Genomic DNA, 25,406 nt, shown 5'->3' on the forward strand with positions numbered 1-25,406 from the left:
GCCTTTCAGTAGAAATTAGGTAGAAAACCAAGAAAAAAGATTCCAAAATGAGACTGTAATTAAAATGGGAAAGCTTCTAAGGCCAAAGTACATTCTCCGGGCAGGATTGCATTGTGTTAAATATTGAAAGCTGCTATCTAAATCAATACTATGTATTTGGACTTAAAACACAGGTGCATGGTCTAAGGCTCAGAGTTTTATGATGCAGCCCTCCAAAAACCTTGGGCACAATTTCCAAGCTGCACAAAATTAGACAGTTAAAATTGTTAATGTGATGAAGAGGGATATTGTTAAATACATGGAGAAATATAAATCAGATCAAATCAAATTGTTTTGTTCTTGCTTTGACCACTTTCTTATCTTGTCTCAAGGTACTTTTTGATTTGCACCCCTCATCCCCACAAAATTATGAACCCCTGACCTATGACAATTTTACACCATGAGCCAATGAAATTAATTACATAAGGTCTCTCAATGACTAAGACTGCAGCCACTTTCATTATAAGCACAGATCATGTGTTCTATCAGTGAATTTTCATCTTTCTAAAATATCATGGGAAATGCTTCTTGAATATTGGGATTTCCTTGAAACTCTTCTGGGAAGGAGCTTATAATCTTTTGAATCAATAAGTCTTCCATCATTTTACAGCTTGAGCATAGGCTCAAGTTCTTGCATGGAAGAGTTAGTGAAAATTGATATTGCTTTCAAGCCTCCAAATAGTTTAAAAGTAATAGTTTGGAGCTTTTTTGCAGTACACAATATAAGAATAGCTCTACTAAATCAGGCCAAAAATTCATCTGAACTGATATCCTGTGTACCACAAGGATTACTGGAATATTCGCAGAGTTGGACAGTAGCTCTCTTGAATGGTTATCCCAAAGCAGTTTGCATTAATTGGCATCACGTCCTGGAATTGGGAAGACCAACTTAGCCATCATAACTAACAGTTGCAGCTACCTTTTCCCTTTACTTTTCTTTTAAAACCATCTAATCGCCACCTAATTCCATAACTTACTTATGCGTAGTCTGAATATGCACTCTATGGAGAAAAGTTCATCCCAAACAACATGCAGTGCCAGTGGTAAAGGCCCATAATATGTAAAAAGGAGATGTGTAAAGCATCCTCAGAAAACAGAGGAGATATTTTTGGTGATATCCTTGCACAAAAAGGTTCAGCAACATGTAGACTTCACAAGTCAGCACTGTGAACTAGCAAAAACAACAAAACCACCACAACAAAACATGGGCTAAAGAACCCATTTTGGGTTTCATCACCATAATCAATCACCATATTCATTAGATAAGGAGGACAATTAAATAAAGGTCTGAAGAAAGCCAGGACAATACAAGATAAAGGGAAATCTCTGGGCCATGATTTTAGAGCTTATGGCACTAAGTTCTAGTTTCCAGAGTATTGCAGGAAGAGTACAGCATATTACCTGGATAGATGAATTCCAGCCACGTTCTGTGAGGAGCAGCCCATAAAAAAGAGAGGAAGATAGCAAAGGGTGGAGAAAAGTAACACCACAACGGTGAAACGTGGGATGGTTTTGAGTGAGAAACCAAAACGCTTCATGAGGAACCCTCCAAAGAGCATCCCTAGTGCAGCTGCAGGCAAATTCACAGACCCTGTAAAGGAAAGGGTGGGGTTGAGGAGAGTTATAAATCCAACAATTGGAGATAGCGCTACATAACTGAAGACAAAATCTCTTGACGGCAACAGGACGGAATCAGTCTTATAATTGACACAGAAGGGACTGCCATGTTCTTTTTGCATGGAAAAACCATCCTTTATTGTTATTGCATAGGACTGAATAATTAATTTAGGTTCCTAGCTACTGCACTTTGAAATTCCTATTGGAGTTTTTTTTCCTGCATACAAATCTGAAGGAATCCTGCATCTTGGACACTAAGAGTTCAATTTCTAGAGGAAAGGCAGCTGTAACACAGGGGTGGCCAACTCATTTGCAGACAATGCTGTGCTTCTGTTTACCCTTCCAGAGTTACAGGTAGAGTTGCTCTTGTTATCATGACATTACTAGAAGGTGATGCAGCAAAAATGTCAGCCAGTCATTCCTTTGGGTTTTGTAGGAGTTTTGATGGGCTAAATTGTTGGTTTGCCTTTTAACTCTCCTCAAAGGAGGAGAAAATACATGTTGTGATTTTTTTTTAAGAAGTGAAATGGGTGCCTTAAGGTTTTGCAAATTAAAGCATCCATGTAGCATCCTGAACCACACCCCCCTCACAAAACCCAAAGGAAGAGATAAATATTGATGTTCTTCACTCCAAAAATGTCTTGGGAAAGTACAAAATGGTTGCTGGAAGCTGTAGGCAACCTATGCATGTAAGCCAGGGGAAAACTGACATTGTCTCCTTCCAACATAATGTTCTCAGTGACAGGGAAAACAGTGAACATGCTCCTGTCATCAAAAGGGTCCTAGTCCATTGTTGCTACAAGGCAAAAGAGAAGCTGTACTGGAGCCGATTATTTTTTTCACAATAACAATGGCAACGTAGAGAGCCCTAGGCTCTGACCTCCTATATGGTATCTATTTGCTGTACCCAAGGACATTTAATTTATCACAGGGATATTGAGTTATTCCATCCATTTCAAGCAAAGTGCTGCTTAACCATTTAAGCTAGCAATACAGGTCGCAAAGGTAGAGTTGCAAAGCCACTGTATCTTAAACAAATAACAAACTTAAGCATAATGAGAAAAAGGGAAGGACTCTGGATAGATTCATAACTAGGATGGGTAGAAGTGCTTGACGGACACCTGCATGACATCTGTCAACCACTTACTGCAGATGCACTCATGGCAGCTTTCTCGGTGAGAGAATTTTTGACTTAGCTATAAAGCAGCATGGTTTCAACCCCACATATTTTAAAAGATTTGTCAGATCAAGTTCTGCCTCAACTTCTAACTAGTTTTCATTGCCCTCAATTTAGTGTTGTTAAGGGACATCTGTTCATTGATGGTATGCTGCTGGCAGCCCATGGAAGACTATTTGCTGATTTTTCTATGCCTTCCAATTTCTCAGATCTGATCTTCAATCTCAATAGTGTGATTGCTGTCTGGTGCATTACCAGATGAACTGAATATGGAGAACATAGCCAAGCACTGTTCTGAGAATGCTGTTCTGAGAAAGCTTCAGCCACTAGCTCAAATTAGATGGGCTGCTCTAGTTTACTCACCAATGAGGAAATTAGCATAGGATGAGGTAGCACCAAATTGTTTTTCCAGGTACTTGTTGAGGAAGGTAGAGAGTCCAGCAAGAATAGAGGAGAAGCTGCACTGTGTCAAGACCAACAAAATGAAGAGTGGATTGAGAAGCAGTCTTAGGAAGCCTTGTGGGAACTCTGAAAATAAAAATAGAAGAGTGTGAAGACCGGAAAGGAAAGGAAAGGAAAGGAAAGGAAAGGAAAGGAAAGGAAAGGAAAGGAAAGGAAAGGAAAGGAAAGGAAAGGAAAGGGGCTTCAGGACATGAGTATACCCAGAGAATTATTGTAGCATCTTATTAAGGATGTCAGTTGCAACAAGAAGGCCAATTCTTAAGGTAGGTTATTCTTAAAGATGCTGATGCTTTCGTAGACTAGTCTTCCTCAATCTGATATTCTCCAGTTGTATTTAACTAGATGAAAATGTAGGGTTACAGTTCAACATATCTGGAAACCACCAGATTGGGGAAGACCAGACCAGATTTAGGCTTTAATTGCTTTCTGCTAAATGCTCATGGAAAAATCAAAAGACAAGACTCTTTAAAATCTCTCTCCCCCTCTGTCTCCCTCCCCCACCTCACAATAGTTCAAAAGAAGTTTATAAGACAAGTAACATAGATAATATTTACTCATGCTTCCACCATCTTATGCTCAGAGCTATCTTTGAATTGGAGTCTCAGAGACTAAGATTGTCAAATGGGCAAAGCACATATTTCATTCAGAGCTATATTCCCCTACCTCGTGGACCTTCCCCTATGCTTATCAAGCAAAAGTCAACAAGCAAAACCACAATCAACAAGATATAAAATTACTTTTGGATGGGAAGAAGGAACCAGGTTGTAGAGTAATCTATAAGATTAGGTCTGTACACCTCAATAGAAACTTCAAGCTCAGATGCCATATGGAAAGTTTTGAGATTAATCTTATATGCGTGAATGTAATGAGCTACATTCACACAGCTACTTTGCCATGTTCCCATCCCATCTCTTTCCAGAGCCATCAAGATATAAGCTGTGCAAAATCTTGCTGACACCTGCACAAGCTTGCTGTGCTGGCCCTTAATTATGCTCCCATAACAGGTACAGGCTGCACTGATATCTATTTATTTCTAATGCAAACATTCTAAGGGCTATGACTGGTGGTTCCTCCAGCTGAAATTCCAGCCCTGCTCAACATAATTCACCATGTGAAAAGCTTCTTCCAATTGGTTGCACAGTTGCTCTAGTTACCTGATTACGTGCACTGATTTTTTTTCTTTTCTGTCAACTAACTGAACTTTTTTTTTCTTCAACCATGAAAATATAGGTGAACTCAACAACTGTTCAACCTACTGACCACTAAGTGGCAATGACAAATTAGAGTTGTTTGTATCTCTTGGTCATCATGTAGTGGTCATCTGTGTTTGTGCAGTTGCTGGATAAGTGCTGTTGAAAAGCTGGAGTTTAGCTTTTGGGACCATTGTGACAGCTGTAAATTACCTTAAGGGCCTAACGTGAGGAGAGGAAGTGAGGAGGCAGGACTTCCCTGGGAGCAGCAGCCACTGGGAAAGGAATTCTCAAGCACACAGTCCACAAAAGTATAAGAGATACTCCTTTTAATTACACTCCCAATTACGTGGATTAAGCCACCAATGGCTAATAAATTTGGGACCTTTTCACTCTCTAAGTCCACCTCTCCACCAACTCATTTAAAAAATGAAAAAAAAGTTGCCATCAAAACTAAGATTCTGGTCTCTCACATAGCCAAAAGAGTTACAGGTAGGAGAACAGGTCAGGGACTGGATGGGAGTAGTCCCACAGGAAAGTGGCAGAACCAATTAGAGCCACAAATTTGTTGACAAGGAGCCTGTCATTTCAAGCCACCTCTCCCATGAATATCAATGCATCCTATATTACCTGCATGCAGGGTCTGGAGGTGGGATAACAGAACACACAACTTCCAGAGTAGAGTACCTTAACGTCGTCCTTGGATTGATTCAATTGCAGATGCACAACATGAGAGGGATGTTGGCATGCAGGCTTGTCCTTGAAACAATTAAGTGGGCTAGTCTTGCACTCAGGCAAGGACACAGTGTGGATTTGCTAATTGTCACATTGTTGGATGAAGAGGGAAACCTCTTGAACATCTGAGTTACCATGGAAATGAGGTTTCTATTAAAAAAGACAACAACCCTATTTGGAGATATATGCCAGATAGCTGAGTTAAGTAACTAGCCATCATTTGGAACTAGTAAACAAATTTCTGAGATTACTATATGCTTAAATGATTATTAGAACCATTTTTTTCATCATATTTCAGTTTGGAATATCTATTGGCTCCTAGAGTAGAATTTGAGAATTCCTATAGCAGCCAGGCCAGCTGCTGTAATGAGACCTAAAAACATTAAAAGGTATGTCCATTAGGTGGCTAACTCAAATTATAACAGAATGGGTAAGAAATAAATAGCCATTTTTAATTAGAATAACAACTTTATTGTCATTCCACTATACACCAAGTGCATAATAAAATGAAATTCTGTTGCATTTGGCTCACAATTACAATCAGACACTAGAAGTACCATCAAGATACCATAATTACTATAAAATATACATTCTATACACATTCATTCAAGAATCTGATGGCCTGGGGGACAAAGCTATTTCCCAATCTGGCTGTTCTACATCAGATACCGCAGAACCTCTTCCCAGAGAGTAACAAAGAAAACAGGCCATGATGAGGATGGGAGGCGTCACTGACAATCTTTCGAGCTCTAGACAAACAGCGCGCATATGCTAGATCTTGGATGAGAGGCAGAGGGATCCCAATTAGCTTCTCTGCTGCCCTTACTACCCTTTGCACCGACTTTCTGTCTGAGGCACTACAGCCTCCAAACCAGATGGAAATACAGTTGGTAAGTACACTCTTTATAGTGCCTCTATAGAAAGTAAGGAGATTAGAGGATGGGAGATGTACTTTCCTCATCCAGCGCAAAAAATGTAAACGTTGCTGTGCTCGTTTACCAAAAATGCAGTGTTAAGGGACCAGGTCAGACTATTTGTTAACAGCACCCCTAGGAATCTAATGCTACTGACTGACTCCACAGCTATGTTATTAATAAACAGTGGAGTGTGGCTACACCAATTCTTCCTGAAATCTATAATAATCTCCTTTGTTTTTTCCACATTTAGGACCAAGCTGTTTTTCTTACACCACTCCACCAAGCCCTTCACCTCCTCCCTATAAGCCCACTCATTGTCATCCCTGATAAGACCCACCACTGTTGTATCATTTGCATATTTCACAATGGAATTGGTGGTGAACCTGGCACAACAGTCATGGGTCATCAGGGTAAACAACAATGGGCTCAGGACACAGCCCTGTGTGGAGCCGATGCTCAGAGTGATAGAGCTAGAGATATTTCCAACTCGCACCAACTGAGACCTCTCAGTAAGGAAGTCAAGTAGCCAGTTACACAAGGGAGTACTAGGACCCAGTTAGTTTAGGTTAGTCCTAGACTTACAACCACAGTTGGGACCGGAACTTCTGATGCTAAGCAATGCAGCTGTTAAGTGAGTCATGCCTGATTTTATGACTTTTTTTGCCATGGTTGTTAAGCAAATCACGCTGTCATTAAGTGAATCCAGTTTCCCCCATTGACTTTGCTTGTCAGAAGCCCCATGGGAAGGTCACAAATAGCGATCATGTGCCCCTGGGACGCTGCAACCATTGTAAATATATGCCAGTTGCCAAGCACCTGAATTTTGATCGCGTGACCGTGCGGACACTGTGACAGTTGTATGCGCAAGGGCTGGTCGTAAGTCACTTTTTTCAGCACTTTGAATGGTCATTAAATGAATGGTCGTAAGTCAAGGTCTACCTGTATCCTGCTTTTTACGTATTGCTGCAAAAATGAAACCAAATCTGGTGTGGGTTGACTTGAAACATCCAAACAATAAATCCATATGAACTTGCAAAGATTAACAGGATGGTTGCTATTGTGGATGTTGAGAAATCTTGTTTTTTTTTAATAATAGGTGTAATTATTTAGCAAAACAACCATTTACTTTTACTGGAAATACACTTTCATTAAGATCACTTTACTTTTGATAAAAACCATCAGGGACTCTTCCTCTGCCTTTGCTTTCTCAATCTTCTTCAGGATATCCACGTCAGATGCCCCCTGATGGAAGAGAAATAATTTTTGTTTTTCAAAAAATAAGTCACTGCTGGGAGCCCAGTGCATATTATTTTTCCAGACTCTGTTTTAAAGCATTACAACATTTTTGGTACTCTTCCTGAAGACCTGAGATTGGAAGAGAGGACTCTTTGAGGTGTAAATAGCAGAAAGAAAAAGAGAAAGAATAGCATAAGTGGAGATGAAAACTAAATTGTGAATATCAGCGCTGAGTATGTGATGGAAAAAGATTAATAAATGAGCTATGAGATGAAATAAAGCTTTTTTATGTAAGAAGACAGAAGATGGCTGGGAAGGTCATAGAATGTGGAGGCATAGAGCCTCAAAGGAGATGATATGACATCCCCTCCTAAAGAAACCAAAACTAGATCCCTTCCTTTCTGATAATGTTAGGCCAGTTTCAAACCTTCCATTCATGGCTACAGTGGTTGAGAAGGTGGTGATGGAATAACTCCAAGGACTGTTTCAATCTGATTTCCGTTTGGGCCATAACACAGAGCTGGCTTTGGTAGTCTTGATGGATGATTTGGTAAGGTGTGCAATAGGTGAAATTTGCTCCTCGTGTTCCTAGATATCTTGGCAGCTTTTGATACTATTGAACACAGTATCCTTTTAGATTGCCTTTGAGAATTGGGGATTGGGAGCGTAGTTTTGTCATGGTTCTGTTCCTACCACATAAGTAGCTTTCAGGCAGTAATCTGGAACACTCTGTGGTCATTAGGCTGTAGGGTGCTGCAGGATTTAGTTCTATCTCCCATGCCATTTAACATCTTTATAAATCCACTGAGAATAATCATCAGGGACTGTGCAGCTTTATTGCAAATGACATCGAGGTCTACTTCTCTTTTCCTAGCTCATCATGTACCAGGTTCCCTCACGGGCTCCTGCCTGGACTGGGTTGAGGTCTAGATGAAGTGTAATAGACTGAAACTGAATCCAGACAACTTTGAGAGTATGATGGTTATGGAAAATCTCAATCAGTTGGGAAAGTCTTTTCTGTCCCAGAAGGGAGCATTCTTCTTCTTAGTGGTCAGACATATAGTTTGGGGGTGATCTTAAACCCTCCACTGTTCTTGAGTGCTTAAGTTAGTGCAAGGGCTAGGAACACTTATCACCATGTGAGGATAATTTGCTATTGACAGATTGAAGGCTGACCTAACTACTATTATACATACACTGATTACATCTCACTAAGACTATTATAACATATTGCGTATGTAGATGCCCTTAAAAGAGGTACAGAAACTGCAGCATGTCCAAAATGCAGCAACCAGGCTTACGCTGGGTGTCTCATGGTGCTATTGTATACCAGTATATGGATAAGCTGTATTGAATTCCAGTTGCCTTTAATGCCAAAATAAAAATGTTGATTTTACCTATAAAGTCCTATATGGCTTTGTCCCCTCCCACCTGAAAGAAGAGCTTCTTCCGTAGGTTGTTCCCAGGAGCTGCATTTGGCAGACAAGGGCCTTTTATGGGTGCAGTCCCACAAAGAAACCCACTTGGAATCAACTAGGCAACTAGTTGTTGTTGTTGTTTAGTTGTTAAGTTGTGTCTGACTCTTCGTGACCCCATGAACCATATCGCACCAGGCCTTCCTGTCCTTCACTGCCTCCCTGAGTTTGCTCAGTTTCATGCTCAAGGCAACTAGGCTTAGGGCCTTTTCAGTGGCAATACCAACACTGCAATTTCCTGTCCAGACATCCATTATTACATCTTAAGAAAAAATTTAAAACAAATTTTTATTCTTTACGCCAGAGTAGCCATGCATTTTTGCTGTGGTTTTTTTTTTTTTTTTTAGTTGCTAACATATGGTATCATTTTTATCTTTTCATTATCTCTGGACCTATTGTTTTGATTATGTATATCAAGATGTTTGTCTATGAATTTAGATAGTTTATTAAATTCTTTTTTTATTCTTTTTTCCCTATTTTATTATTAGTTCCACTGTTAGCCACTTCAGGCTGGCCTGTAGGTCAGGAACATGCTTTATATAAATAAACAATACATATTTTGTTTGACTGGGATTGCAGTGTTTGGTAGCAAGCTATCAGGACTGAGAATGTCATTGGGTAAAATGGGAACTATTCTATAATCCATAGCACCAGGACAACCAATAAACATCTAATAGGTAGAGGAGACCCAATTCTATTTATTTTTGTGGATTACATGTTACTTTTTTTCCAGAAGTCAAGGACTTCTTCTCTGTGCTAGGAACTGAAACCCAGCAATATTTGGAGGGCCATGGGTTTCCCATGTTTGGACTAGCCAGGCCCCTGGAGCCATCTTCAGCTTGGGCCCCTGTTGTTTACAGAGAAGGATGCTGGGAAAGTTGACAACTGCTTCCCTAGTGGAACATCCTGCTGCCCTGAAGAAGAAGAATGGAAAAGATGGAAGCACTATCACAAGTCTGCAATATGAGATTATTATCATTTCAGTGTTATTAAAAATATATTATTTTAATCATTTTATTTCCCTCCTCATCTGCCATATTTTCAATATGGGGGGTATTTTCAGAACTGAAAATATCTGAAGCTCATCTGGCAATGATTATGTTATTTCCCATATCTGTTTTCGTCATTTTTGTGGGTGGGTGTGGCAAAGTCAGTGGGGCCAAAGGGTACTTTAAGGCATTTCTTGTCTTGGCTCTACTCAGTGTTTTGCCATATGCCCCTGCACAGCATTAAAAAAATAGGTTGTCTAGAATAAGAAAAAAAACTTCTGTGTCATAACGCAAATAGCTTTTATTTATTCAGGATCATTTTCAGCATTGCTATGAATCCTCCCATATCACTGTAACAAGAAAAGCTCTTGGTGCTTCTTTTAAAGGTGCAAACCTTTACTCAGTAGGAACACAGTTGCTCCTGAAAATCTACTATTCCTTCCCTAGAATTTATCTTCATAAGAACTTTGGTAACATCCCAGAACCTTCATCAAGGAGAAGAACATCAAGAAACTGAAGAAGTGAAATGCCAAATAAAATAACCAGAGGGAGTTTCAGGACAAGTGAAAAAGGAAGAGTTTGTGTTTTTTAAAAATGCTTAATCCTGGACAGGGACTAATCACTTCCCACCTAGCAAAATGGAAGTAAATTGTTTTTTTCTCTTATATAACATGATATATGAACAGGGCTCTTTGACAGTGGCAATTTAGAAAGCTCATCTTTCAATCCAATACTTGAGACTTACCTTCCCTTTAAACATATATCGAGGGAAGAAGAAATAGGGAATGGAATTGAGTAGTAAACAACCAGAGGCAATGAGAAGGCCCAACCACCATGCTCCAATCCAACGTGGGTCACCTGGGGTCAGGTTTACATCCTCTAAGAGACATAAGGAAAAAAAAAATCATAAATAGAAGTGAAGTCACCTGTCCAACTCCCAAAGTTGGCATTTTTCAAATGTTCTGGATTTTCAACTTCTAGAATTCCCAGCTTGACCCATGGCCACCTTGGGAATTGCAATCCCAATGCACCTGGAAGCTACCAGATTAGAGAAATCAGTGCTAGGTAATTGCATAGCAAAATGTTACATTACAATTCTGCCTATACTGAAAATATGATCCTTCCTCCACAGTGAATTATTTTAAATGCCATGAAATCCTAATTATTTCTATAGTTAGGATCTATTTTCTCAGTGGCCAATCCGTCTCAGGATTTCTTAAAAAACAACAACACTGTCACACTTCGTCTGTGGTCCTGTTTCCCCTCCCACTTCTTTAAAGCTACTGTCAACCACAATTATATATTATTTATAACCCTAACCCTATTTCTTTGCTGCAGTTGGTTTGATCATAATGTTAATAATTCCAACAAAGCCTAGCAGGGCTTCAGCAAGTATTAGACTTAATATAAGTTTGCATAGCTTTACATTCTTGTAGTGTTTTACAAATCCTAGTATTACTTATGTCCTTTTATAGTTATCTATCTTAGTTATCTGTAGCATTTAGATTACTGATTGTAAAACTGATTGTAATTTTATAGGTCTCTCTCGGGTTTTGATTCCTGTCCTTTGTAATTTTACGTTAATAATTTTATTTACTTTATTTTATCAATGTGATTTTTAATTTTTATTTCTATTTTAGAGTGACTGTTATTAGTTTTATGCTGGTCTATAACCAAAATAAAATAATTACATATTATTTGGCATCATTTCATTAAATTGGGTTGAAGAAGATGTTTAGGATTTTAAAGGACAAACTGCTCTGAAATCATTACTAGATAGTAGAAGTATGTTTTTTCAGTCAAAGGCAGGCGATATTATTGAATGACAATTTCTTGGAAGAAACAGCCTCCAATGGAATTATGAATAAAGAGGTCTAAGTAATGGGGAAACAAAGAAAACCTATCTATAGGACTGGGCACCAACATGAACTTCTGTTGAGGCAGAAAACTGTGGAAACTTAGTATCGTGTGGTGAATGGCATTTGTTTAAATGATTCATTTGTGGAATTGCAATATTAATTATAGAAACCATTCTATTCTTTTTTCCTAGAAATCTGATGGTTTTTGAAACTCAGTAGCCAACAGTGTGTATAGCCGAGGTAGCTGGGAATGCTAACTGGAAAGAATCTTGTGTTCCATTGTTCCCCAAAAGATGCTTGGCTAAAGTTCAAGGACACTTTGGCAACCGATCTCAGTGGAGCAGCTATCTTAATAAGGCTGACACTTGGAATCTATACTCTCCTGGGATCAAGCCAGTCTACTCTGAGAACGGACATCCTCCCAGCAGGAGGTCTTGCTTCAAGGAGTCGGGAGATCATTGAGGCTGGCATAGAAAGTGTCGCTCCACATTGTTAATGAGCAGGAAGGAATAAACAGCAATCTTCAGACTTTTCCAGCTCCGTCCAGACTTCCTGTTCTTCAACATTAAAAGCATGCAGACAAGAAGAGCCCACGCCCCATTTAAACAATGGCATAGCTTTCCTGGATGTGACTAGCCTATTCAAGCTTAGGTGACATCATCAAGGGGCAACTAGTGAGAAGAAACCCACTGCCACTTCCCGCTCTCAGCTCATTTATTTGCTTAATGTTGGACCAGATGTCAGCAACCATTCTGAAATCCCAGTTTGCCTGGATGTCTTTAGCATGGAGATATGATGAGAAAGAAAGCCTGTGGGCTGCTAGAAGGAACACTGTGTACCCCATACATGTATATGTGTACTGGAGAGAACTGATATAAAGAGAGATCAAATCTAAGCTTGTAAACCCAAATTCTTAATCAGATACATATTATTCTGCAAAACCTATTATAATAAAACATGAATTTCTCCCTAGAAACCCCATGACAGACAATAGAGATGCATCAAGAAATAATATTATGATACAGATTGGACATAGGGGAATGGGACAAGAAGAGATGGAAGCTGAACCGAGGAGATCCGTCCGTGCAAGAGATCCATCCACGTCACCTGTATTCCACTATAATCTTCTGCCACTAGGCAGTAGAGCATAATGCTCCTCTTTGCACAGACACAAGGTCTACAATGGAAGCTCTTGGTTTCTTTCAGTAGAATTCACCTTCATGTATTATACCACCACTTGTTTAGGAGAATTATCAGCAAACATAGACATATAGTTTCTATAAATTTGATCTGAGTCCTGGCTACACATTACATGCCTGTTGTTATCCACAAGTGCACATCATAATCCTTCATTCAAAGCATCACACAAGCCTGAATAGCTTATATATGCACACCCAATTGATTTCACCATGTGAACAGCTCAATTAAACCCCCCATTTGATGACAGGGATAATATTCTAATAAACATATCTGCATACTTCCTACAGTTTCTGAACATCTATCCATAACAAGGATAAATGGCTTTTTGCTTCAAGAATAAAGAACTGCAGAATTTCACAGTATCTCTAACTGAGGCAGGCCCAGCAGTGTGTCAAGGATCTGCCAAGTGGCAAATGGAGACAGGAACACATTCTGTGTGGTTGTAGCTTAATGTCCAGGTCTCTAATTATTCAAACATATGTGTAGGAATCCAAGGCTTCCCTAAATTAGACTGAGCACTTACTCAGGTTAACCCGTCCAAAATCCACAAATATCCTCAATGCTGCAGAACCAAGTAAGTAGCCAAAAGCTGGGCCAAACACTGCGATGGAAAATAAGATTGCTGAAAAGAAAGAATGAAAAAGTGGATTACTTTGTACGGGCTAAATCTCTTCAATTACGATGCATTGGTCTTAATTCTTCCAAGGCTGTAATCAAGTTTGATCTGAGCTGAATTTCTAAAGCAAGGGTTTTTATTGCTACTACAAAGAAAACTGTGTAAAACTCTATTCAAAGTAAATTGTATAATTAAGACTTACTGAAGTCAATTGTTACACATTTTCTTTAGCAAAGCCACTCTTATTTGCCACTCAAATAAATTCTAACAATCTTCCTAAAATAAAGAGCAACTCCCACTTTAAATGTACAAAATCGTGTAGTGCAGTGCAGTGCAGAAACACAACAATGTGGAAGTATTTGGATCTAAAGAATACGTGGAACTCATTCATTTTCAGCTGCTAGATCTGTAATTTTTTGCTCACAAAGACTCTCAGACTAATCTTCTGTATGCAAAGGGACAACAGAATCACTGAATACCCCAGAGCAAAAGACCGTATTGTCCTAAAAATATTATGAAATAGCATTAGAGCACCAATAATTTATTTGATTGAGCTATTCAAGAACTTTTTTTGCATTGAGAAAAGAAACAACCTTATGCTATGCCAAATAACCTTTCTTCACTTATATCTAACTGCTGAGCACACATGCCCTGGCCATCTCTTTTTTTCTGCAGCATCCTCATAATATTACATTAATCTAATGCCTAGCCTACTGGGCCAGCCTTAAATCATTTTTAACTGTACCACTGTTACAACAGTATTTGTATCCAGGTTTGTATTTAGGTTGTGGATACCATCTGATGTACTTCACCAACTATTTGCTGGTGGTGCAGGAGATGTATGCAATCCAGCATCTATTAGCTACTTTATTAAACTGGACTGTCCCACTGCATTTGATCAGCCTGAGCAGCAGCTGAAGAGCAAGTGATGGTGATGGTGGGAACTGAACAGTGAAACAGAAGACAGATGGTCCTTTCTCCTTTTTCACAGCACAGCTCTCCCACACCTGTCAAATGTTGTTTTGGCTGCTTTTGAACATTGGTTTAATGCCATTCTGGAAGAGGGTTAAACCTGTGTCTAAAAGGAGCTTGACTATCCGCTGATAGTGGTCTTCCTTTGAACTTATATAGGCCAAACACTTGCCAAAAAAACCCAGAGTGTTTTGACAGATAGCTAAATATGCTGGTCTAGCATCTTATTAAACACTCGCCTTCTCCATGTAAAAGAAAGCGATTGGTGATATCTTCTCACTTGTGGCAGGATAGAATCACCAGTGGGAGTAGCAAATGTTATGCTGGTCTTGTTTTATCCTGGCAAAAGGACTGGCAACTAACACTGGTATATCAATACTAAACCAACAATTCTGAAATGATATGTAGATGACCAAAGAATCGTAGAAACAAAGCCAGGATATAACTGGTTTTATCAGTTTCTATCCATACCTACTGTATTCTATCTCATTTTTAAATCCTATTTTTAAAACAGGGCCAAAAGTGTTTTTTTGGAGGAGGAAACGCCTTTCACCTCAGTCTCTTATAAAAAACACCCTCTCAGACTGAATCCAGACGACAAACAAATGCCTTATTTTAATTAATAAATAAATACCAAATTAAAACCTGTGGTAAAATGTCTTAAGAGTATTTAGAGTTTGACTGGTGCCTAAGGATTTCTACTACGTGTCTTGTGCATGCAGGCCAGCACGGTGGCTGCTACTTTCTCCCCTTCCTCTCTGTTCTTGCCTAAGCCTACCAGAAGTTGCACCCGGTAAGAGTGCTCAGGAGCCGGAGGCTGGTGGGTAGCCTGCTTCATCATGTAGGGAAGAGGGTTATTTTATAGTGGTAGCAACACTGGTGCTACAATGCAGCACTATAATGCTGCAATTGCTAGATAAGCTGGGGAGAGGTGGTATCTGGCAACTGCCTGAAGACTTCTACCGGTGAGGCAAGCAAAGCATCAGCTCTGGAGGATCTTATTGGATTGCAATAACACTGCAAATACCTTACCATACGAAATGCCAATGCCACATATCTCATGGCAGAAAACCTCTAAGTCAGTGTTGTCCAAACTTGGCCATTTTAAGATGAGTGGACTTCAACTCCCAGAATTCCCCAGCCAGCATGGCTGGCTGGAGAATTCTAGGAGTTGAAGTCCACTCATCTTAAAGTGGCCAAGTTTGGACAACACTGCTCTAAGTCTACTGCTTAAGTTTCTTTCTGAGAGAAGTTTAGTAGGCAAAAATGGCCATTACCCACAGGCACGGACCTTAAGTCCCTCCAATATCATCATGTTGTCAAAAGTTCCCACAACTAAATATGGGTCTCAAGTCCATCCAGGATAATGATTCTTAATTCAAGATTGTGACACAGACTTATGTTACATCAGAAATAGCTCTTCAATATCAGTGATGCAGTGACATTTTACTTAGCAGATTCCTTCTCAGCCAGCGCCACACTGATATTAAAGCAATGCAAACCAGACAGTAAGGATGATACAACAATATATCTTTCAAGCAAATATTTACCTATGTACAAGGGAGAATTGTTTGGCTCAGCAAAGTCATCCACATAGGAAATTCCAAAAGGCTGGATAGGGACTGTTCCAATTCCAGCCAAGAGTTGGGCAAGTATCATTAATCCCCACATGATGCTGGCCTCTGCCTGGATGTTCACAGTGGCATTGGAACACTTAAATCCCCCTTGGCAGAGCTCTAACCTGGTGTGGCTGCTCTGGTTATCTGGAACAAGATCAACAAGCATTTCAGAGGAACACACTGGAAACTAACTCTTTATGATACCAAGTTCTCATATCAAATCCAGTGTTAGCATTTTTGTTTGAAAAAGAAAATGACTCTGGTATATATAAAAATGGGGAAACAGCCAACTTGAGAGTCAATCTGCAGGTAGGTTATCCATACATAATCACTTGCAATGCAAATGTAACTTCTGTCTTTCTCAGGACTCATTATGGAAGCTTCAGGAAGAAGAAAGATGAGGATCAAGGAGGTGGCCCAAGCCACATTCCCCACTGGCATTTGTATCCATAGTTAGGATCCAGATGAACAAAGAATCATTTAACAACAGAGGATGTGGGGGGACAATAACTGTAATTGGGATCCAACGGTCCACATACAAAAAGAAACACACACACATTCACACGCGCACACATACACACAAAATGGGGCACTGAGTTGACTTTTCCAATAGTCTCTTATGCTTTGGAGGGAGCCTCACAACTGGAGAGTAAACACTTTCAAGCTTCCTTAATGATTTCTCATTCCTGGATTGCTGGAGAGTTGCCAGACCTGTAAACTTCCTCAATTTAATTAGCAGCTGTCATCACCTTTTCTTTCAAGATATGACAACAATGTTTATAGGGATTTGTTAGTTCTAAGGGTAGAGGGAGGAAAAGGAGAGAGAGACATCAAAAAACAAGTGGATATTATTAAAAGAGGCATTGCTGTGGTTTGTGCAGGAGTTTTAAGTGCTTCCACATTACCCATTAACTTTAATGGTGAACACATTGTTCATAGGTTACTACGAAACCAATTCCAATCTATTTATCAAAGAACTTGCAGTCCTTCTGAAAGGAGAGCAAAACAATGTTTAAATTTTCAGAGCAAGTTAAGAATGCAGGACCTGAGCAAAATTAAAACAAACACAGTGTCCTTGCCCCTCACCCAGCTTTCCTACAGTACATCTTGGGTCTTGTTATTTCTATAGTTTCACAATTGGTTCAGATGTTGCCACAAACTTTCAGCAATTACCCTGTAGGCTTGTGTCCTGTACTTCTATCAATCTGAAAATGACCAAAACAAAACATGCTGAGCAGTTAATTTGGGGATTTCAGTTAATACATTGAACTGACATTGCTATATACAGTACATTCATTACAGCAATAATATTACAGTACAGGAGACTAGAATGTAATCCCAAAATGCAGGAGCCTTCCTAGCCATCTCATATTTAGTTGTGCAATTCAATTGCCACAGGACCACATTAGAGATGCATCTCATGCCAAAGTACAATTTTTTAAAACTGAAACCATTTGGAGGTAAATGAGAAAAATAATAAAATTCAGCCCTTCCTCCCTCCCTCCCTCCCTCTCCCTTCTCCCTCTCCCTCTCCCCCTCTTTCTCTTTCTTTTTACATAAATGCTCCCAATTTTCACTTCCCATCCCTTACTAAAGAGATGCCAAGCAGATCAGAGAGGATCATACTGGAAAAGAAAATGGTTTGGAATTTCTTGCCCTCACACACATACAGTTGGGGTAAAATATGTTTTAGCTATACGTGTGGAGTTTGAAATGAATCTACAGATGACATATAAAGTGGTAATTAGGGATTGTTAATTAGAAACAAGAGGCAACCCTACTTAAAAAAGTATACTGGAGACAAACCTATGAAAATGAATAAATTCCATGAAGAAGAAGTCTATATTTTTAAAAATGCCTCAATACGCGTAAGAATATATTCTATTTATTAAGGAGGTATGATCTGCAAGATCATTTAGTCTGAACATTTCTAATAAGTTTAGCTAAAAGATACCCAGCCTCATGCTGCCACTAATAAATTACTAAACCCCCAGAAATTCCCAGACAGAGCAGTCTTCACAGCCTTTACTGCTGCCAAGTGAATCTTACATAATAACTTTGTTTCCAAAGAACTGATTACATCTTCCCTAAAATCATCAGCACCTCTTCATTAGCCTTAATTTTTGTTTCTAGGGGTTGTTGGAAGTATAACTTGGATGAAGATCTTTCCTCTGAATTATCTAGTGACAGCCCATACTGCACAATACAGTAACGGCAGTTTGGAACCATTGCCTGCAGGTTGAATATAGCCTACATCCTTCAGTTCTTCATCCAATCTGCCAATTTTTTGTTACTGTACTCTCCTTAAGCCTCATGCAGATGCTATTGAAATAGTAATACAGAGCCATTTGCCTTTGCATTTCTCAGCTTCACATTTTTCTCAGTAACTTGAAGTGGCTGCACATACATGTGTGCAGAGGCAGCTGGGAGACGCTTTCAAAGCAATTGCGTAGGCTTAAAAAAAGCCTGAGCTTCTTTAATGATTTCAAAAAAGGTACTTCATACATGTTCTCACGTGTTCCGAAGCAATCTTTTGAAGGATTTGCAGAGCCATAGTAAATATCTACAAGCTAGGTAATAATTTTTTGCTGAATCTTGCTCCCAAGATCTATCTTGCCAAATTCATACTCGTCTTCAAGATCATGGCATTTTCTATAAACTTACTTTCCATTGTGGTTTGTACAGAAAGATGGCTCTGTAGAGTGACAGTTACAACAAAAATCCCTCCTAGTACAGGAGAAGATGTTGTAAGATGTTATTCTTGTGCTTGTCAATGACTGTGGATATCTAGATTTCCCCTTTCAGAGGCAAGTGAGAACAATGTTTTCTTGCATACTTGCTGGATACTTTAAAGATAAATATCATGACAGCAGAATTAAGAGTTACTATTACATGATTGTATGTATGATTAGAAGGTTTAGAAGGAGCCAAGTGCATCTGCCAATGCTTCTTAAATAAATTCTCTCACCCACCATCCTAGATTGCTTTTTGATGAAGAGCATACTGTTTACAAATTCAGAATTTGAATCCAAATCTTTGGCAACATAGCAGTCAAGCCCAGCTGATGTCACTAGAAACAATTGCTCCTGCCAACCAGATGTTGGGTGATCCTGGTGTTCCTGCCTGATATTAAAATGAAATGGGGGGAATGCCTGGAAGCCAAGTTGACTATATAATGAATCATTGTATAAATCAACAGTTTCCTTTTAGGTTAGACAGAAATGAGCAATAATACAGAAGTTTAAAGCATAGTATACAAATATTCAAGTAGCATTTAGGGGTCAGAGAGAAAAAAAAAGAACAAAAGGAGAACAAAAGAACAAAAGAGAGGGGGCAGTTTCAATTTTTTTTCCTTAGAGACACATATTTTTTCCTCTTTCCTCTTTTAAAATTTTTATTTAATTTTTTTTTCTAATCACTACGTCAAATCTCATCTTTTGAATTTTCACTTCAATCCTCACCTCAGTGTAAAGCTTATACCACAGCAATAACATCATTAATTTTAAAAAAGATAAATAACATCATAGATGAGTTAGGGATTACACTGCTGTGTAGATATTTATGTTTATGTATTCTATTCCTTTGCCCATTTTTTTGTTTTGTTTTTTCCATTGCTTTTTTACTTAAATAATACAAATAAAATACTGTATCATATATACATTGAAAATTCTCCTTTTCTGCTATAGGACTTTGACTAAGGGAAAAGCCTGTGCCATGCAGCAATATTCTAATTATCATTACTTCTCTGTCAGCAGACAGAGTTTCTACTCATTTTTGAGTTTTGGCAGTATCAAAGGATACTGATACTTTCAGAGCAGCAATTCAATACACAGAACAAGCCCCACTGACACCAGACATGACCAGAACTTGCACTGCCTCAGATTCACCTGGCCCTGATCCAGCTTGGCATGCCCACAGTAGACAAGTCATTACACAGAGATTGCATATATCCTGCCGGGGATGTTGGAAGTTAAGATGGCCAAAGCCCAAGTTACTTTAACAAGCAACTAACCATTCAGACTTACCTGCTGGGGAGAAACATATACCAACCACACAGGATCTAACAAGAACAAATCAAGAACTTGGGGATCCTTCCAAACTGAAGGTGGGAAAGAAAGCAAAATAAACAGGGCAGGGGGCTACACTAAGCTTTCAAATATCTATGGAGGGCTTGGGGAAGAAGAGAGTTCTGGAAAGTTACGTACAGATCTGTGTTGAAGAATATTGATACGGAGCAGAAAGGAAATGTGGAAGAGTCAAAAGGAAGGCCCCTAGCGCCAACAGCAAACCTCCCAGGCCAATGATCCGAGGTCGATGAACTCGACTACCAAAGTAGCTCACAAAGATGATGAGGATGACATTGCCAATCTGTGGAGAGACAAAGGTGCAAAGGTGTGTTAGGAGGGTCCCAAAGGAGGGCATAGGTCAGCGACTCCACAAGATGAGGATGATCATCTGTATCTCTTCTTTTCCTCCTTAATTTGCTTTTTTCTGTCTAGTTCAGATAAAACTAGAACATATAGTACAATGCCAAAATTGCTGTTCTAATTTCCTTCTCCTGCAAAAGAAGCTTCTCTTCCTCTGTTTCATTCTTTGGATGTGTCAGAATGTTGGGAGCAGTGAGTTTTGATATTATTTTGTTGTTGAGAAGTGACGGAAGCTATTTTTCTCTCTCTTTTCTCTGCCTTTAATTTACTTTCCTGATTATTTTACTCTTTTTCTGCACTTTGCATAACACTGTTTATTCCAAAAGGAAATTGCATGATGGGTAAGGAAGTATATATGATTCCCAAAGGACAGCAGTGTTTGGCTTTCATGATAAAAAATAATAAAGAGTTTTGTGACACCATAATGTTAACAGTGCATATGCCATAATTGCTTAGACCTTGAGGTGCAGCAAAACGCTTTGTTTTTTCTGTTTATTTATTTGTTAGATTTATATCCCACCTTTCCTCCAGAAGCTCAACTCAACATATGTTGCATTCCTTCATTCAGTTATTCCCCCACAAGAACAAACCTGTGACATGTTTTGTGGACAAAATCTGGCCTAATGTTAACAACTGAACTTTTATGGCTGAAGGTGAACTTAAATCTGTGTCTCCCCAGTCTTAGGCCTGTACCAACACCTCTTTGCCCTAGATCCAGGATGCCCTCTTACCATTTGTTGAGGACATGTCTTCATAACAGAGATTCTATGTTGTTTCCAGCCTTCTACTGAGGCAGGCTGAAGCCAGGCCAAAGCGATCTGGCAGGAGAATGCTGTTTTCCATGGGAAACAGAAGGAGACCTCCTGTGCAGATATTCCAGTGCACATGGACAAAGAGTTTTCAGAGGGTCAGCAAACTGCTAGGCTTCAACCCTCCCATCTGGAGTTCTCTACACCTCCATGGACATTTAAATAAATGTACTTTCCAGTGATAATATGCCATCACAGTTTGTTGCAGAAAGATGGCTCTGCAAATTAAGAGTTAAGATCATGCTTGTATTGTGGCTGCCAGAGAGACCAGACAGCTCTTGTGCAGCTTTTCCCCCCATGGTGTGGTTAAGGGAATATCAGCCTCCATGAGATGATTATTTCTTTACCTGAACCAGAAAGAAAAGAAAGGAAATAACAGTGAAGTAGCATAGAGCAACTCTAGTCAAGGAGAAATGGTGGCAGTGGAGGACAACAGGCTTGGGAAAAAATTGTAGGAAGTGCCTGTGGTTACTCCATGTAATGCTTGAAGGAAATGCCCTGCACTTGATCAATAAGCCTCCTAACAAGCCTCTTGGTCTAGGAGAACAAAATCACAGCAGGACACTGAAACCCAGCACTGATCTGGCCTATGCTGGAGGTGTGTCCAGTGCAACTCTGTTGGGCCGTGAGTTGTGGGCAGCGATCAAATGACCAAGCAGGAAAAGTAGAGGACAGGCTGAGGGTGGTTGCTGCCTCTTTTGGCTACCTCAGATCCTCCTCCACAGATAGCTTTACTCTAGAGCCAAAATTGGCTCCACTTGGGGCCCAGTTCACTTGCTAAAGGATCTAGCATTATGTCATGCTGTATTATTTCTTAACTGTACAGATTAACATGTTTAATTGAGTTGCCGCTCATGCCAGGGAAGGATATGCCTCATGTATATTTCACCAGATTCAAAATGCACTGAAATTGAACATTCTTCAGTGGTTGGTTTTGTGCCACTTTAAATCAAATGTGGACATGTGATTTAAATAACAATTCTTTCACTGTCTCTTAAAGAACCTGGATTTCAGAATTTAGGTACTTAGAAGTATGTGGACCTTCAGTCTAGAACAGATGAGCCCGTTCCCATCTGTTGTCTCAAAATACCTACTGCATGAGATCTAACTCTTAAACATAATGGGCAAGTTACATTAAGTTACAATAACCCAGATGGATTTAGATCTGGAGGTGAATTTAATATTTTAGGTTACTCTAATTTCATTTCATATATATACACTGGCACCCTTTCCTGGTTTTGTGGCTGTTGCAATTCTCTCTCTCTCTCTCTCTCTCTCTCTCTCTCTCTCTCTCTCTCTCTCTCTCTCTCATTAACTAAAGATGTTTTAAAAAAAATATATAATATAATATAATATAATATAATATAATATAATATAATATAATATAATATAATGTGGGAAAGAAAAAAGAAGAAAGAAATCAAAGAGAAAGCTAAAAGTGCAAGAAAGGGAAAAAAAGCAAAAGAAAAATAGAAAAGAAAGAAAAAAGATATAAAGAAATAGCCTCCAATCTTCTTTATAGCAGTTATAAGTACAATTATAGATTTACTTCTTACTCTATGGTTACAACAAAACTCTCTTCTTTCTATAATCTATTGTATCTAATCATCAAAACCATAAATCATAAGTTCATTTTTTTCTGTTCCATGCAAAAATTATATAAGGGGTTTCTAGTCAGCAATAAACATAGATGTTGTCTTTTCTCTGATCAAAGTCAATTTGGTCATCTCAGCAAGTTCCATCATCTTCACCAACCATTTCTCCATCATGGGTAGTGCCAAATCTTTCCATCCTTGTGCATACAATAATCTTGCTGCAGTTATCATGTATAAAAACAAAGTTCCATGACTCATTTCCAACTGTTTATCGATCAATCCCAAAAGAAAAACCTCTGGTTTCAATTGTATATTAATCTTTAAAATCCTCTGAATCAGTGTATGTATTTGAATCCAGAATTTACTAGCTTTCTTACATGTCCACCAAACATGATAAGATGTTCCTTCTTGTTGTTCACATTTCCAACATAAATTTGAACTGCCTTTATACATTATAGACAATTTTTCTGGTGACATATACCAATGGTGCATCATTTAAAAAAAATTCTCTTTAAGATTATAGCATAATGTAAATTTCAAACCTTTCAGCCACATATTTTCCCATTGTTCCATATGTATATAATAACCATTTTTTTTAGCCCAGCTGCTGGAATCATTCTAATACATAATTGAGAAAACCTACAATCCCAGTGAGTCAGGCAGAGGAGCTTGTAGAAAAAGTATGAAAAATAGTTTCAAGCAAAAACATATGTACTTGGCAGGACAGTAATGATAGTTGTTTGTGGTTTAGAATGAATGTGACCATGAGGAAATGTTCAGGGAAGAACATCACAAAGCAGACACTATGGTGTCCCTCAAGAGTAAGACCACATCTTTTTTCTATAAAAAGTACTTGAAAAATTGCTGTATTTCCCACTGTAAATGAGGCAATGTGCTTCAGAGTTCTGATGGAGCACCTTTCCCCAACCTGGATGTCCTCTAGGTACGTGAACCAGCTCCCAGAATTCCTTGCCAGCACAGCCATTGCTGAGAATTCTAGGAGTTGTAGTCCACACATCTGGAGGCTGTTCAGCTTGAGACAAAGAATTTGATGTTTGTGACACGTTCATAGCAAAACATTTCTACTGATCCTTAGAAATGCATCTGCAGACATTTTGTTGAATTTGTACATATTCTATAATTTACATAATAAATCACACTTAGTTGGGCTCATATGACTTACTAACCAAATCCAAACAACCTATAATATGGCTTAATATGATATGTGAATCCAGTCTTTACATATGCAGTCAACTGGACTTAATAAGATCCACTTCTAAATATACAGTCTTTAGATTCCACTATACAAGCCCAATTTCAGGACCTTCAAACAACCCCCCATTGAAAGCCCCTATACCCCTAGAAAAGCAAATGACATGGAACCCAAATTTGTAGAGGTGTGTAAAAATCAATGTGCACTCAGACACACCTCACATACCTGACTTAACAACACATCATGCTGACTGGCAGTGGCTCTCTAACTTCTATCTTGTGATGCTGAAGATTGAACCTTAGGCCTTCTTCAGGTAAATCATGCCCTCTGCCACTGAGCTACATATCCTGGTCTTCCCAAAATAAAACTCTCAGCTGTAGATAACCTTTATAAAATAGTTCTGGGGATGATCTAAAAACAGTCTTGGCTGGCCCAGGGGCTACCAGACACACTGAAACTAACTTCCCAGAATTTTCAGTCAGGGTAGCCAATATACACCCTGACTGGAAATTCTGGGGGTTCTAGTCTCAATGCATCTGGAGAGTCAAAGTTAGGAAGGCTACCCTAAAAAAGTCCTGAACAATGAAGTTAATATTATGGTTTGATGAGTTGATAGAAATATTTTAACATTCACCATAATGAAAGGTAAAGAAGCAATTTTTGTCCTTATTTTACATCTTAGGAGGGATTTATTTTTTATTTTTATATTTATTATGATTTTTTTATCCCATCTGTCTTATTTTTATAAATAACTCAAGGCAGCGAACATACATAATACTCCTTCCTCCTCCTATTTTCCCCACAACAACTCTGGGAGGTGAGTTGGGCTGAGAGAGAGTGACTAGCCCAGTCACCCAGCCGGCTTTCATGCCTAAGGCAGGACTAGAACTCAGAGTCTCCTGGAATCTAGCCTAGTGCCTTAACCACTAGACCAAACTGGCTCTCTCTGCCACTTTCAAGTCCAGGGGAAAGTCAATAAATCTGCTGCTCAAAGAAATTATTTAAAAACAGTGAGAAACAGCTCCAGAAGCAACAATTTGGAAACTTGAATAAAATGGGTTAAAAAGAAATGAGTTAAGGAGGGGTTCAAGGAGTCTAACATTGGCATTTGGCTTTCTCCATTTTGCCCATTATGTCTTATTGAGCAATCTGAAAGAAATGCATGATTATTATTATTGGAATTATGTGCTTCCTCTGGAATAAAGGCAAGTAGCCTGGAGCCCTCTTAAATTTTAATTCCCATCAGCCCCAGCCACCAT

General features: G+C 39.0%; 1 protein-coding gene across 1 annotated transcript in view; it reads right to left on the reverse strand.

Moving 5' to 3' along the window:
- SLCO2A1 (solute carrier organic anion transporter family member 2A1) overlaps window positions 1-25,406 on the reverse strand; it is a 69,814-nt gene that overhangs the window by 12,115 nt on the left and 32,293 nt on the right. Inside the window, exons 3-9 of the mRNA XM_088131814.1 lie at window positions 20,309-20,471; window positions 16,035-16,247; window positions 13,420-13,518; window positions 10,583-10,716; window positions 7,301-7,379; window positions 3,197-3,361; window positions 1,441-1,630 (exon numbers count right to left, since the gene is read on the reverse strand). Of these exons, the coding sequence (XP_087987940.1) occupies window positions 1,441-1,630; window positions 3,197-3,361; window positions 7,301-7,379; window positions 10,583-10,716; window positions 13,420-13,518; window positions 16,035-16,247; window positions 20,309-20,471 (1,043 nt within the window). The remainder of the gene's footprint in view (window positions 1-1,440; window positions 1,631-3,196; window positions 3,362-7,300; window positions 7,380-10,582; window positions 10,717-13,419; window positions 13,519-16,034; window positions 16,248-20,308; window positions 20,472-25,406) is intronic.

Source organism: Python bivittatus, unplaced genomic scaffold, assembly GCF_059951505.1.
Source record: "Python bivittatus isolate LINGU-HERP-01145 unplaced genomic scaffold, Pbiv_v1 ctg000980_np1212, whole genome shotgun sequence".
Classification (NCBI taxonomy): Eukaryota; Metazoa; Chordata; class Lepidosauria; order Squamata; family Pythonidae; genus Python; species Python bivittatus.